General features: G+C 46.5%; 1 protein-coding gene across 6 annotated transcripts in view; it reads right to left on the bottom strand.

Annotated features, from left to right (window-relative positions):
• Positions 1 to 13363, bottom strand: part of MARK3 (microtubule affinity regulating kinase 3) — a 126153-nt gene extending 112790 nt beyond the window's left edge. For 5 of the 6 annotated variants that reach the window (XM_047738358.1, XM_047738360.1, XM_047738359.1 and 2 more), the window contains exon 1: positions 12687 to 13362. In XM_047738358.1, the coding sequence (XP_047594314.1) occupies positions 12687 to 12737 (51 nt within the window). In that variant the 5' untranslated portion in view covers positions 12738 to 13362. Of the gene's footprint in view, positions 1 to 12686 lie in introns of all 6 variants that reach the window. The other variant, XM_047738361.1, reaches the window with a different exon arrangement.
• Positions 13364 to 16443: the final 3080 nt, after the last annotated feature.

Raw genomic sequence — 16443 nt, 5'->3', positions numbered from 1 at the left:
CTCAGGCATGTCTTCATAATCACTCCCTCAACCAGTCTTACACTACCATCTTTCTCTCCATTTCCAAGCCCAGACACTATCATCAAGCCTCCTTTTAAGAAAGCTGTCTCAGGTTTTAAGAAGGGAGAGAGGAGATGCTCTCAGTAGAATAACTACAGAGGGGAGAGGCTATGGACACAGGGACAGAGATGAGAAGACCAGTAACTATCAACATTAACAGTGGTTAACATTTAACTGTTACTTACTATGTAACAGGCACTGTTTCAAATGCTTTAGCCACATTGTCTCATTTAATCACTAATTCAACCAATATTTTGTTGATCACCTCTAATAAATGGCAAGCATATTCTAGGTATTTGTTACATCAGTAAACAAAACAAATACTCCTGTCCCTGTGGGGCTTTCCCTATACTAGAGGAAACTGACAAAACACACACTACATAAGAAACACGTAAATAATATGGGATGTAGGAAGTAACAACTGCAATGGAGAAAAGAAAAACTAGATCAGGGTTGGGGAGACTGGGAGAGCCACAGGTGATTAAACCAGAGGCGGTATGTATTAAGAGGAGGTGAGAAAGTCAGTCATGAGGGTATCTGGAAGAAACGTGTTCAAAGAGAAGGGCAATGCCAAGGCCCTCAAAATGAAGTGTTCCTGGTGTGTTCCCAGAACAGCAATTAGACTCTTGGGTCTATGGGTGTAGTGGGTGCAGAGAGGTAGGAGATGAGAACAAAGAGGGAAGGGAGGCCAGAGCACAGAAGGCCTTATTCTTATAACAGCCCTGTGAGGTCAAACTGGGGCAACAAAGAAGTTAAGTAACTTGTCCAAGGTCACACAATAAAATGCTAAATTGGATTACAAACCCAAAGAGTTACTATTACGGTGATTTGAAAACATGAACCCGATGTCTTTGACACACTTCCCATTACAAGGTTAAAGTCTATGTTCCCTCTGTTGAATCTGGGTGGTTGTGACAGATTTAACCAAGAAAAAATGACAAAAGTGATAGTATGTGCCCTCTGAGGCTAGGTCATAAAAGACAGGCAACTTCTGTCTTTTCTGAAACGCTGAACAACCTCGGAAGTCTGATCATACTGCCGCCTCCATGATGGAGTAGCCCTTGCAGACACTCTTGTCAAGAGTCCCAGCTGAGCCCAGCCTTCCGCCAAGGTGCCAGACATGTTAGTGAAGAAGCAATCTAGGATGTAGATCTCCCAGCCCAGCTGTTCAAATCCCCCTAGTCTTTTGAGATCCTCAGAACTCAAATCCCACATAGAAAAACAGAGATAAGCCATCCCTGTCTGAATTCCTTATACACAACCTGTAAGGGTAATAAAATGGCCGTTGTTTTATACTACTAAGTTGTGGAGTTCCACAGTTCCACAGCACTATTAAGAACCACTATACAATAAGCAGGAAATTAATATAAAGAACCTGAACTGGGGCGGATTGGTGGCTCAGTTTAGCATCCTTCGGCTCAGGTCATGATCTCAGGGTCCTGGGATCTAACATTGTTTCGAGCTCCCTGCTCAGAGGGGAGTTTGCTTGTCCGTCTGCCCCCATCCCCTTGTTCATGCTCTTACTCTCTCAAATAAACATATAAAATCTTAAAACAAAACACCTGAACTACATTAACAGAAATGAAAACAAAAAACAAAAAACCTGGAATACATTACCATGGTATGTGGAAGGTTCTTTATCATTAAATATCTGTAACGTTTAGATGTCAACCTTCTTTTGAGAGAAGAAAACAAACTCCTTTAGTCCATTCCACTAATAGAGCTAATTCATGCCTATGGGTACCAAGGAGGGCCTAGGAATAGGCAAGGGCTAGCAAGGGAGCGAAGAAAAGGAAAGAAAGTACATGAACAGAATGCAATCAAAAACACCTCAAATCCCTTCAACAACAGAAGTTGATTGCCCTGGTTTAAATTATTCTTCTGGATAAAGATTGGCAATTCTCAGAGCAGAAGGCTGAGTTAGGGAATGGTTCTAAGTGCACTCATCTCCAGGATTCTCAAGCTAGAATCTGCTATTGTAGTCAATGAAGTCATAAAGGTGCCTACTGCATAAAGAATGGGGTTATCTAAAATTCTAGAATAAAACTTTAGGTTCAGTTTATTCAAATTTTATACTAAATTCTACCAATATACATTTTCATGTGAAATGTCCATAATAAAAACTCCCGTTGCATCCATCCAAATGCAACTGCCCAACTATTAGCAACAAATACAACCAAAACACCTCCTGCTCTGTTCAAATTTTAATTCTGAACACCAAGATTCCATGTAACCCACTTATAAAATGCCTTACCCAGTCCACATAAGATTATGTCAGACCAACCAGGGCTGAACAACTTAGGTGGCTAGAATGCAGTGCTGAAAAACTCCACATTGAAGATAAAGTGAGACTCAAAAAAAAAAAAAAAAAAAAAAATCCTTGCTCCCAGTGCCAACTTCCGCCATCCTAATTATTGTACAAGCAGGTGTATACGGGTCAGCACAAACTCCTTATTACTACTTGCAGAACAACTCCAAGCACATTCTTTAAATTCTTGTGTAAAATAACACTAAAGCTGGGATAGTCAAAGGAAAGAGATCTGTTCTCTCCTTCAGGTTTAATTTGATAGTTTAAACTGGAGGGGAGATGGGGTATCTGGCTGGCTTGGCCGGTAGAGCATTCAACCCTTAATCCCAGGGCTGTATGTGAGTTCAAGCCCCATGTTGGGGGTAGAGTTTACTTTAAAAAAAAAAAGAAAGAAAACAAAAGTACTGGGGTGCCTGGAGTGTCTGACTCCTGGTTTGGGCTCAGGTCATGATCTCAGGGTCATGGGATCAAGCTTGGCATCAAGTTCTACTCTCAGCACGGTGTCTGCTTGTCCTTCTCCCTCTGCTCCTCCCCCTACCCTTGCACACACACTCTATCTCAAATAAATAATAAAATCTTTTAAAAAATATTTAGAAATACATAAAAATAAAATGGAAGTGGGACAATAGTTTTTCTTTTCCCCCTTTCCCCAGCCCCCTCCACACGGCCATCAGACCCCCACACACACTGAGACAAGGGTTCTCTGCTTTAGTCCTCCCCATGGTGATCAGAAAGGGCTGCAATCCCTGGCTTACTTCCAGGTTGAAAAGAAATTCCAGGGATAAAATCTGACTATATCTTACTTAGAATCCAGAAATTAAAGAGAACAGGTAACACTAACTGACATTAAACTGTATATAAATCTCTTACAAGTAATTACAATATAAATAATCATGTACTATATAAATAATCAAAGTGACCTATAGTCTGCTCATTGCCAATATCCACTTTCACCTAATTTACATACAGAACAAACAAAATAACCCTCAAATTTAAGTCTCTAAGATGTTTTCTCAAAACACTTTGATGTAAAAAAATATTTATTCTCAGAAATCAACTTTTGGGACACTTGGATGGCTCAGTCGGTTAAGCGTCTGCCCTCAGCTCAGGTCATGATCCCAGGTTCCAGGATCAAGTCCCACGTCAGGCTCCTTGCTCAGCAAGGAGTATGCTTTTCCCTCTGTCTGCCACTCCTGCTTGTGTGCCCGTGCTCCCCCCACCCACTCTGGCAAATAAGTAAATAAAATCTTAAAAAAAGAGAGAGATCAACTTTTTTAAAAAGGCCCAGCTTTAGTCAATAGATAATCATGCTTGGAAGTTAAAAGGCAGATTAAATGAAATCATACTATATATTTTAAATGAAATACTATATACTTAGTACTGTTGCCTGATGTACAGTATGTGATCAACAAACAGTAACTATTTTTATACTCGATAACCACACTTTCTTACAAAGAATCAACTTTACAAACTCATGGAACTTGGGCGCCTGGGTGGCTCAGTTGGTTAAGCCTCTGCCTTCAGCTCAGGTCATGATCCCAGGGTTCTGGGATCCAGCCCTGCATCGGGCTCCCTGCTCAGTGGAGATCCTGCTTCTCCCTCTCCCTCCGCTGCTCTGCCTGCTTGTGCTCTCTCTGTCAGATAAATACATAAAATCTTTAAAAAAAAAAAAAAAGAAAGAAAGAAAGAAAAAAGAAATGCTAACTGTAGAATCAGAGTGTGGGAGTAGGGCCCAACAAGCAGAGCTTCAACAAGGCCACCAGGTGATACTGGTGCTTGCTCCAGTTTGAGAGTTTATTAGACTAGTTTCACAGAGCTCAGGGTGTTTTCTTCTACAGGGACTGAGGAGTCCTAAAGAGCAGGTGCAATATGGTTCCTAGGTACATCCTCTAAGGCACCCAGCATAGTATCATACACAAAGTAGGCACAAGCTGGAACAGGTTAATAACAGTGTCATATACCCTACAGCTGACTGAACAAGAACACTAAAGAGACAAACTCTGATGGCTTGTCTGCATTAATAATAAGTAAGTACACGCTGCACAGACACAAGGAACCGTTAAATAATTGGCAAAGCCCTGGGGCCTCTGGTACTTTGGCAAATAATCCAGGCTTACAAAGTGTGATTTAAAAAAAAAAAAAAAAAGATCTTATTTATTTATTTATTTGACAGACCGAGATCACAAGTAGGCAGAGAGGCAGGCGGTGGTGGAGGGGGTGCCACGCTGGGAAGCAGACTCCCTGCTGAGCAGAGAGCCCAATGCAGGGCTCGATCCCAGGACCCTGGGATCATGACCTGAGCTGAAGGTAGAGGCTTTCACCCACTGAACCACCCAGGTGCCCCCAAAGTGTGATATGTTTTAAAATTTAGGTGAAAACTACATTTCTAATTTTACCAGTGTCCAAACAGAATTTGACCCTGGCTCTATAAAAGTCAACTGCAGAACATAAACTAGAACATAAACTTTTCTGTTGCCTTCAATATTTATCTAATTTCACATGTTAGTGAACTGTAAGATATGGACCAAGGAGATTCCAGTTTGAACAAAGTGTTAAAAAAGTATGTAACTGGGGCACTAGCGTCACCTTAGGTCATGATTCCAGGGTCCTGGGATCTGAGCCCCTTGTCTGGCTCCCTACTCAGCAGGATCCTGCTTCTCCCTCTCCCTCTGCCTCTGCCCCTGCTTGCGCATGCTCTCTCTCTCTCTCTCACATGCACCTGTGCGTGTTCTCTCTCTCAAATAAATAAAATCTTTTTTAAAAATTAAAAAATAAAAAAGTAAACAACTGAAGAAATTTGAAGGCTGACTGGATATTTGATATGAAGAAATTATGATAAAGGAATTATAATTACAATTTTTATAAAAATAGTAGTTTTATCTCTTCTAAAAGCTTTAGAGGTGAAGTGGTATGATGTACTGAATTTGTTTCTTGGGGAGAAACCAAATGAAATAAGATTGGCTACTGAGCTGTTGAGTACATGGACAGCTAACTATATACCAGGGTTTTTCAACCCTGGCACTATTGACATTTTTGGCCAGATATTTTGTTGTTCTTGTTAGGAGGAAGGGGTCCTATCCTATGTATTATAAAATGTTTAGCAGCATTCCTAGTCAGTAAACTCTCTTCAGTAGTGACAATCAAAAATGTCTCTAGAGGGGCGCCTGGGTGGCTCAGTGGGTTAAAGCCTCTGCCTTCAGCTCAGGTCATGATCTCGGAGTCCTGGGATCAAGCCCAGCATCGTGCTCTCTGCTCAGCAGGGAGCCTGCTTCCTCCTCTCTCTGTGCCTGCCTCTCTGCCTACTTGTGATCTCTCTCTCTCTCTCTCTCTGTCAAATAAATAAATCTTTAAAAAAAAAAACAAAACTCGGGGCGCCTGGGTGGCTCAGTGGGTTAAGCCGCTGCCTTCGGCTCAGGTCATGATCCCAGGTCCTGGGTTTGAGCCCCACATTGGGCTCTCTGCTCAGCGGGGAGCCTGCTTCCTCCTCTCTCTCTGCCTGCCTCTCTGCCTACTTGTGATCTCTGTCAAATAAATAAATAAAATCTTAAAAAAAAAAAAAAACTCACTAAATTCTCCCTGCTTATTTGAAATTTTCCGTAACAAAATTTTTAAGTCTTATTTTTATTATACACTGTATTTGGGTACAACTACATCTCTCTAGTTGAGTAATTAGTATATAGCGTTTATTTTTATTTTTTGAGAGAGATTTTCAGATTAAAAAAAATTTTTTAAGATTTTATTTATTTATTTGACAGACAGAGATCACAAGTAGGCAGAGAGGCAGGCAGAGAGAGAGGAGGAAGCAGGCTCCCCACTGAGCAAAGAGCCCGACATGGGGCTCGATCCCAGGACCCTGGGATCATGACCTGAGCCAAAGGCAGAGACTTAACCCACTGAGCCACCCAGGCACCCCTTAAAATTATTTTTAACATATAATGTATGTTACACATTAATCAGGCTTACACATTTCACAGCACTCACCATACATAGCACATACCCTCCCCAATGTCCATAACCCAACCACCCTATCCTGACCCCCCCAACCCCCAGAAACCTTCAGTTTGTTTTGTGAGATTAAGAGTCTCTTATGGTTTGTCTCCCTCCCAATCCCATCTTGTTTCATTTGTTCCTTCCCTACCCCTCATTGTCTTTCTCTGACTGACTTATTTCACTCAGCATAATACCCTCTAGTTCCATCTCTGTCATTGCAAATGGCAAGATTTCATTTCTTTTGATGGCTGCGTAGCAGTCCACTGTATATATACACCACGTCTTCTTTACCCATTCATGTGTTGATGGACACCTAGGCTATTTCCATAGTTTGGCTACTGTGGACATTGCTACTATAAACATTCGGGTACACATGCCGTGCCCCTCTGGATCACTACGTTTGTATCTTTAGGGTAAATACACAATAAAGCTTTTATTTTTTTAGATTATTTTTTTGAGACAGAGCACAAACAAGGGGGAGGGGCTGAGGGAGAAGCAGACTCCCCGCTGAGTAGGAAGGTGAACCTGGGACTGGGACTCTGGGATCATGAACTGAGCCCAGGGCAGACACTTAACCAACTGAGTCACCCAGGCAACCCAGTACGTAAGCTTTTGAGGAACAGCTTGGTACACAAAAAAAGCAGAGGGGACTGAACCAGAGATCTGGAGTCTAGCAGAAGCACTGCTACTAAATAGTTTCGTCACAAGCAGCTCCTGTCACTTCTTGAGTCTCAGCATTTCCATTAGGTCAGATTATTTGTTTTTGTTTTTTTTTTAAGATTTTATTTATTTATTTGACAGAGAGAGATCACAAGTAGGCAGAGAGGCAGGCAGAGAGAGAGGAGGAAGCAGGCTCCCGCTGAGCAGAGAGCCCGATGCAGGGCTCGATCCCAGGACCCTGAGATCATGACCTGAGCCGAAGGCAGCGGCTCAACCCACTGAGCAACCCAGGCGCCCCAGGTCAGATTATTTGATTTTGAGTTTGAGATAAGTGTTATCTCTTATTTAAAAGGATTTTATTTATTTATTTATTTGAGAGAGAATGCAGAGGTGGGGTTAACGAGCAGAGGGCGAGGGAGAGAGAGGAGGGAAAGAATCTCAAGCAGACTCCCCACTGAGTGCAGAGCCCAACACAGGGCTCGATCTCATAAACCTGAGATCATGACCTGAGCCAAAATCAAGAGTCAGACACTGAACAGAAATCAAGAGTCGGCCACTCACCCAGGCACCCCAAACAGTATTATCTTTTATATACACAGCAGCTAAAAGTGTATATTCACATCTGTAAATCAAACAAAAGAAAACAGAGTAGTGTACTGAAATGAAGATGATATTCTTCTTGCACATTACCTGCCCCTTATGATTCCTTTTTTTTTTTTTTTAATATTTTGTTTATTTATTTGACAGAGATCACAAGTAGACAGAGGCAGGCAGAGTGAGAGAGGGAGAAGCAGGCCCCCCGCCGAGCAGAGAGCCCCATTCGGGGCTCGATCCCAGGACCCTGAGATCATGACCTGAGCTGAAGGCAGAGGCTTTAACCCAGTGAGCCACCCAGGCGCCCCATGACTCTTGATCTATAAGCAACATTCCTATCACAGTTATACCCAATTATTCAAAATTTAGATAGGAGTCCCAGGAGGGGTGTCTGGGTGGTCCAGTCAGTTAAGTGTCTGACTCTTGATCTCAGAGTTATGAGTTCAAGTCCGACACTGGGAGGCCTAGCATGGACCTACCCAAAAAATTAATAAATAAGTAAGATTCCCAGGATAAGCAAAATAGTCTCGTTAGTAAATGGAAAGACAAAGAGCTTCTAATCATAGCAGCCAAAATGTCCATCAATGGTGGATGGATTAAAAATTGTTCTACGTTAACTGGATAATGTACGGAAGTGCTGAATCATTATATTGTTCACCTGAAACTAATACAGCACTTTATGGTAACTGGAAATGAAACTTAAAACTTTTCTTTATTTACTCATTTATTTATTAAGGATTTTATTTATTTATTTGACAGAGAGAGAGAGACCACAAGTAGGCAGAGAGGCAGGCAGAGAGAGAGAGCAATGTGGGGCTCGATCCCAGGACCCTGAGATCATGACCTGAGCTGAAGGCAGAGGCTTAACCCACTGAGCCACCCAGGCGCCCCCTAGAACTTCTATTTTTAAAAAACTGTATATACAAACAATGAACTACTACTCAGCAATAAAAAGGAATGAACTACTAATACACACACAAACATGAATATAGGTTCCATTTATGTAACATTCCAGAAGAGATAAAACTAGAGACACATAAGAAATCAGAGGTTGTGAAGAGCTGGGGGAATAGAGAAGGGACTGACTATAAAGGGCGACAAGGTAAGTACCTTTCTGGGCAATGAAAATGTTCTGTATCTTGACTACGATGGTGGTTACATATCTGTACACTTGTCACAATTCATCAAGCCTTACACTTAAGAATTCTATCTCAACAGACCTGACTTTAACAATAGAGCTCCTCCAAAAACTGAGAGCTCCCATTCATTCTCATATCCTTACCAACTGGTGGGAAGTCTAATACTTAGTAGTTTAGTAATGGCAGGTAAATAACATGGCATATGCCAGACTGTAACACTGACACAAGGGCACCACACTGTCAAAGACACACAACTACTCCCAGAACATTCTAATACAAATTTAAAAATGAATCAGGGCATGGTGAATTAAGGCAATGATGTGCTACAAATCTCTGACTCTAACACTGTAAAAAATTCAATTAAATACATTCCACAAGAATAAAGGCACACTCCATATCCTACACTTTTTTCTGTGAGAGAGAGCGAGCATGCAGACTTGAGCGATGGAGAACACAGTGGGGTGGGGAGGGCAGAGGGAGAGGGAGAAGCAGGCTCCCCACCTAGCAGGGAGCCCAATGTGGGGCTCTATCCCTGGACCCTGGGATCAGGAACTGGGCAAAGGGCAGGCATTTAACTGACTGAGCCATCTGGGCACCTGTTCTACTTTTTTTTTTTTTTTTTTAAGATTTTATTTATTTATTTGACAGGCAGAGATCACAAGTAGGCAGAGAGGCAGGCAGAGAGAGAGGAAGGGAAGCAGGCTCCCTGCTGAGCAGAGAGCCCGATGCAGGGCTTGATCCCAGGACCCCAGGATCATGACCTGAGCTGAAGGCAGAGGCTTTACCCCACTGAGCCACCCAGACGCCCCCTATGTTGTTTTTAAAGAATAAAGTTTAGTAGTTTCTAACAACACACTGTAATTCACCAGAGATCAAAGTAAAAAGACTCATTTAGTGTAAATCCTTCATTATCACAAAGCCGTTTTTGGCTTAAGTTCATTTAGAAAGTATGGAGTGCCTGCTCTTGGGTCAATGTAAGATTTTGCTTTTCTGGGTGAAAGTCAATGATCAAAGCTAATCAACTGACTTTTTTGCTTACTTCACTCTGCAGAGCAGTCAAGGAATAGGAAAATGGTTAAGTCAGAAATAGGTTCTTCCAAGGGTCTATAAGAAAATGAATTCCCTGTGGGCCAGGGTGGCTCAGTCTGTTGAGCATCTGTCTTTGGTTGTCTTCATTGGGGAAAAGTCTGTTCATGTCTTCTGCCCAATTCTTAACTGGATTTTTTGGTTTTGGGGTGTTGAGTTTGATAAGTTCTGTACAGATTTTGTGTTGCTTCTTTATACATGTTTAGTTAATTTGAGCCTTTGTGTTTTGCTCCCACTTGGGATTCTGAAGAGGCAGGAGAATGTTATATTCCTGTCAGTTTCTATTTCAGACCTATCCCTGATAACATGCAATAACTGTAAGTATTAACTAAATTAAATATATGGGTGAATTTGACTGAAATTTATGTTGATATCTTCATTGTTTTTAAATTACAGATTCAGAAATCTTTGTATTATATTGTATTATATACAATTAAAATTGTATTATATACAATCAAAAGGGCTTTCACAGTAGTAATAAACCAAATAACTAAAAACTAATATTTGAATGAGTGAAGAGGGGCAATAAAACTCAGCCCAAGTGGGGCGCCTGGGTGGCTCAGTGGGTTAAGCCTCTGCCTTTGGCTCGGGTCATGATCCCAGAGTCCTGGGATCGAGCCCCGCATCAGGCTCTCTGCTCAGCAGGGAGCCTGCTTCCCCCCCTCTCTCTGCCTGCCTCTCTGCCTACTTGTTATCTCTCTGTGTCAAATAAATAAATAAAAATCTTAAAAAAAAAAAAAAAAAAAAAACAACTCAGCCCAAGTAATACACTATGAAGCTGGAAGAACTGCTTTATCTCTTGTAAGGTTCTCTAAAAGAAACATACACCCTTAATACCAATGCCTCCTCATCTATACATGTATTCCAGTAACTAGTCAACAGAATAAGATCTTTAAAAAAAAAAAGAAAAGAGGGGCGCCTGGGTGGCTCAGCTGGTTAAGCCGCTGCCTTCGGCTCAGGTCATGATCTCAGGGTCCTGGGATCGAGCCCCGCATCGGGCTCTCTGCTCAGCAGAGAACCTGCTTCCTCCTCTCTCTCTGCCTGCCTCTCTGCCTGCTTGTGATCTCTGTCAAATAAAGAAAGAAAGAAAGAAAGAAAAGAAAAGAAAAGAAAAGAGAAGAAAAGAAAAGAAAAAATAGTGGGCTCTGTGTATAGCAGAAAAGTTTAGGAGACAAACACAAAAAGATTATTTTAATTATAATAGACAAAAAGAGGTCATGATCCCAGGGTTGTAAGATAGAGTCCCACATCGGGCTTCCTGCTCCACAGGGTGTCTGCTTACCCCTCTAATTCTGCCTCTCTCTTTCTCATGAAAAAATAAATAAATATGGGTTGAAAAAAGAAAAAAAGAAAATGAATGAACTCACTGACTCACCTAGTCTATGATTTTTTTTTAGATTTTATCTATTTATTTGACAGACAGGGATCACAAGTAGGCAGAGAGACAGAGCGGGAGGGGAAGCAGGCTCCCTGCTGAGCAGAGCCCGTTGTGGAGCTCTGTGGGGCTCAATGCGAGGGCTTGATCCCAGGACCCAGAGATCATGACCCGAGTCGAAGGCAGAGGCTTAACCCACTGAGCCACCCAGGCGCCCCTAGCCTATGATTCTGTATTATTCACTCTTTATGGAACCTTCTAATCCACCTCAGGTGAAGGAACACATGCCACTGGACTACTCACTCACCAGGCTAACGAGCATCAAATACTCTACATTAATACACTGCAGGAATGCTTTAGACCAAAGTTTACAGGAACAGATTAAATGCCCGGAGAGTTATCCAGCAAACAAGTGGCATTTTGAAGATTAAAATGAAGGCACTTGATGCCAGGAGGCCACAAAGTCTCGGGACATTGTTGGAAGCGTGGAAACAGGCAGGGCAAGAAAGCTTTTCCTAAGTGACTGCATTTTCTTGCCAGGAATCAGCTCATAGCACGGATCATGAACAGCCGTGAGGTGTCTTCAGGAGCTACTGGCGGGATGTTTTGCAGAAGATGTCCCCCAGCGAGAACGAAGAGTTCGGACCGGGGCGAGAAGAGCTCAGAACGCACTTGGGCAGGGTCGACATCTGTCCTCAGGAATTTCCCAAGGTGTCGTTCCCTAAAGGCCGTTTTAAAAGGCCTCCGAGAAGAAAACCAAAGGTCCCTTTTACAGAAACATGGATGGGAGCGCTAGAAGGGGCCCAAGGCTCCTCTCAGCCAACCTGCTTCCCCGCGCGGCCCGGAGCCAGCCTCGGGGGGCGGCGGGGGGCAGCCCGGCGGCGAGGGGCAGCGCGGCTTCCCTGCACCCCGGTCCTTCGGAGCGCGTTGCACGGGAAGGAAACTGCTCCTGGACGCGGTCTCTACTCCCTCCGCAAACTTCTCTTCCGAACAGCTCTGCACTTCCTCCTGAGGCCCCTCGGAGGCTCCTCAGTGGCCATCAGTCGTAGTGACTGTCACTAAACTTAGTCCTAGACCTTCACACACCGGGCACGAAGGGCAGTCCCCTCGCCCCGATCAGTTGCTCCTCGTCGGCACCACGAAGCGTCTCCAGCCTGACAGCTGCCGGGCTGCGCCCGGCCTACACGGGGGTCTGCTTGGAGCAAGCACTACACCCGCAGGGACGCGCGACCCACACTCGGGCACCACCCCCCCCCCCACCCGCCGCGGCTCCCCCGGACCTCAGGCCGCAGCTCGCAGGCTTTCCAGCAAACCAGACTCCGGCGCGATCACCACGGCGCGGCCCCGGCCCGCACGCCCCGCGCGGCAGGGCGGCCGCCTCCGGGAAGCGATCCGGTCGGGCTGCCCCTCGCCTCCCGCGGGCAGCGGCCGACACCCGGCCCCGGCGGACCCCGAGAACGCCCCGGCCACTTACGTTCTCAGTGTCTCTCTCATTCACCGTGGGCAGCGGGGTCCGAGTGGACATTGTACTTCACTTCGCTTCTGCACAATGCGACGGTGAAACAAAACAGCGCGGCCTTGGGGGGCCGGCGACCGCGTCCTCGAGGGCCCTGCGGTTCCGGAGCGGCGCCGCGGAGGGCGGCTCCCCTCCCCCACGGCCGTCTAGATCCCGGGCCGGGCCCGGGCCGTCCCTCTGCGGGTCCCGGGGCTCATGCTCCCCCCGGCCCCGGCGGCCGCGCCGAGGAGCCCCGCGGGCGGCGGTGGCGGGGCCGGGCCGGCGGCGGCGGGCTGCGGGTCGGCCCGCCGGCGTCCCCGCGCCTCAGGGCGCCCCGCGGGCCCGGACCCCTTCGCCTCCTCGTCCGCCCTCGCCCGTCGCACCGCGGATTTCAGAGCCGGGGCCTCCACACAGCGCCGCCGGCTGCCCCTGAAGACGAGGACGAGGAGGATGTGGACAAGGTGAAGTGCAAGACAGGCCGCCGCGGGCTGCGGGCGCCGACCATGGAGGGGGCTGCGGAAGCGGCGCCTGCGCCCGGCTGCTCCGCTCCCTCCGGGTCACTTGCCGCCTCAGCCTCCACCCGCCGGCCGCCGCCGCTCCCGGTACCTCAGAGCCTCACGGACCCAAGATGGCCGCCCCTCGGCTTCCTCTGCTGCCTCCGGATGCCGGAAGTGACGGCACGGCCGCCTCCCGGAGCTCGGCCAATCAGCGCGGCCTGAGGAAGCCTGCCCGGCTGCTGTTGCTAGGGGCGACTCGGTCCTGTCCCTGGCTGAGGAGGCGGCGCTCTGGGCGCGGACCCCGCGGCCCGGCGCGGTGGGCGGCAGGCGGCGGGCTCCAGGTTCCCCGAAAGAGTCGGCGTGTGGCCCTGAGCGGTGGTCTGAGTGCGACTGCTGGGGTGGCATTTACAGTGTTGGTGGAACGCCTACTGTGGGCCGAGGTTGAGGTCGCGCCCGCGGGACCGCGCTGCACGGAAGCGAGCCGCGGCAGCGGTTATAGGGCCGGGGCTGTGGGCATGATTCACGGTGACTCGGGACTCGAGGATTCAGTCACCCTTCCTGCCTCCAGCCCTGGGTAGCCGGGGGCTGGGCACGGCTCCCTCGAGGAGCTCGCGGTCAGGAGGGAGATGGACCCGGACTCGGCTAAATGCCATCGGGAAAGAGGACTGCTTATACGGGGGGTTGGAGAAAGGAGCGAGGCGAAGCCCCAGAAGCTCCCAGGGACCAATTCCTAAACGCCTGCTGAAGGGCTGGAAGCACCCTGGGTCCCAGCCCGGGGCCGAGCTCAGCGACGCTTGCAGCCTGGAGCATCGCAAATGCAGCCGGAGTGCTCCCTCGCCTCTGCAGGTGCCTGGTGGTCCTGCGCAGACCCCGGCCCGTGGCGGCTGGAAGCCCCTGGTTCGGGGTTCGGAGGAAGGAGGCGGGTATTGGCTGAAGTAACACGAACTGTCACTGTCTACCTTGTGGATACATTACATTTGTTATCTCATTTAAGCCTCGGGGTAACCCACATATTTTTTAAAGTAAGCTCTGTGCCAAAATGTGGGGCTTGAATTCTCCAAAAGCAAGAGTCATGCTCTACAGACCGAGCCAGGCAGGTGGCCCTCAAGGTAACCAACCTATAAAGGGGCAGAAACACCTGTCAACAGATAACAGTGACTTGACTACCCCAGCTGGTTTGCTGCAGGCTGGGATTTGAACCCATGTCCTAAAGCTTCCCTAACAGATAAGTTCTTGTAGTCGATATGTCTTGTTTTTCTTTCTTTCTTCCTTCATTTCTTTCTTTCTTTCTTTCTTTCTTTCTTTCTTTCTTTCTTCTTTCTTTTTCGTCCCGCAGCATGTGAACCGTCTTGCTGTGTCTGGGACATTTCCTGCTCTGTGAGATATATATGTCTTTAAACACCAGCATCATACCCAGAGAGGGTAGATGCTCCCACTGTAAAAACACATGAGCACTAAGGTGCATCTGGGGCTTTCATCTCACCCTCTCAAGCTAGTGTTCACTGGGCTAAGGGCAACCTTATTTAAAATGTTATTCTCTTGGAGTGCCTGGGTGGCTAAAGTTGGTTAAGCATCTGCCTTTGGTTCAGGACGTGATCCCAGAGACCTGGGATCAGGCTCCAAGTCAGGCTCCCTGCTCAGCGGGGAATCTGCTTCTCCCTTTCCCTCTCCTCCTGCTCCAATAAAATGTTATTCTCTCTCTCCCTCTTTGGCCAAGGAGACATGGCTAAATTCTCATTACGTAAATGTGTGCTTCATACACTTCATCTGAAATGTGGGTGAGCACAAGATCCTGGTAGCCCTGGTTGGGCATAGCCCAATTTGGGGGATTGGGTCAGGAGAGCTTCCTGGGAAAGAGATGTTTATTTATGCCAAGTCTGAAGGTGTGAGTAGAGCTAGCCAGGGGAGTATGAATGGAAAGGCTTTCCAAGCAGAAGGGCAGCCCGTACAGGAGCTCAGAGATGAGGAACAACTTGGCCGAGTTGGGTAAGTGTCAAGAGAAGGAGGGGCGAGAGGTTACGTTGGTGGGGTAGGCAGGGGCCAGGTTGGGACACCACGTGGCACTCAGTTCTTCGTCCTGATGAATGTCAACTAGACCAGCTGTGAAAACACCTGGAGGACACACAGAAGTGTTTCAGCCTTGGGTAATTGCTGAGAGACAGGGTTTAGACAATTCAGAACATTCCATATTGGCCAAAGTAGTAGCTGGGGGATGAGGTTTCCAATTAAACACTTTTCCCATCAAGCCAAACATTAAATAATGACTCAGGGAATGCCAAAAGATAGCAAATGAAGCTGACACTAACTCATAATGCTTCTGGCTTTCATAAAGGCTGGAATTAAAGAAACACTTTGAACTTTTCATATATATATAGATATAGATATAGATATATATGAAAATATATATATATATTTTTTCCTGCTTTTAAAATTTAAATTCAATTAGCCAACATGTATTACATCATTAATTTTTGATGTAGTGTTCAGTGATTCATCAGTTGCAGGTAACACCCAGTGCCCATCATATCACGGGCCCTCCTCACCCTGAGTTTTTCATTTCATTTATGTCAAATGACATCAGGGTACTATAAAGACCTGGAAATGGGAAAATGGGAGGCAAAGTATGCATGTTACATGCAAAAAAAAAAAAGTTGGAGGAAGTGTAGAATGAGGAGAAAAGAAAAAATAAAGCACTGTTATGTATGGCTCCATGGTTTGAAAGGAATGGTAGGGCACGGTCTGCATCTGGAAGTCATTCTTGGAATGCCTCCTTCTGTCCTTTTTCATGTTCCTAATTCTCTATCTTCACATTAAGATAGGCTCTATCTTCGTCTCCGTAAGCTGAAGAGACATAAGGAAATCTACCAAGCTGGGTGTGTGCATAGGCAGAGCTGACTCATGTCAGGAAGGAAGCTCATCCTGAGAGAAGCTGAGGATAATCTAGTCCTACCCTCATTGCTGGGGGGCAGGAAAGGAATGGAGCCTCCGAGAGGTAAAGCAGCTTGTCTGCAGCAGCCCAGCTAGTCAGCAGTAGAGGCGGAAAGGGGCCCAGCTCTCCCCAGCCCCAGACCCATGTCCTTGCCCCACAGCTAGTGTGGGCACCAGGAAGAAAGAATCTTCAAGTACCTGAGACGGCCCTGAGACGATCTCCTCTAGACTGTAGAACAACAGGGAGTAGTCAGGGGGACCGGGAAGCTATTCCAGGCTGAGAAGGGCAGGAAGACTGTCTGAGCTGTGAG

The sequence above is a fragment of the Lutra lutra genome, chromosome 7, assembly GCF_902655055.1.
Source record: "Lutra lutra chromosome 7, mLutLut1.2, whole genome shotgun sequence".
Lineage (NCBI taxonomy): Eukaryota > Metazoa > Chordata > Mammalia > Carnivora > Mustelidae > Lutra > Lutra lutra.
This window is presented reverse-complemented; position numbering and strand designations above follow the sequence as displayed.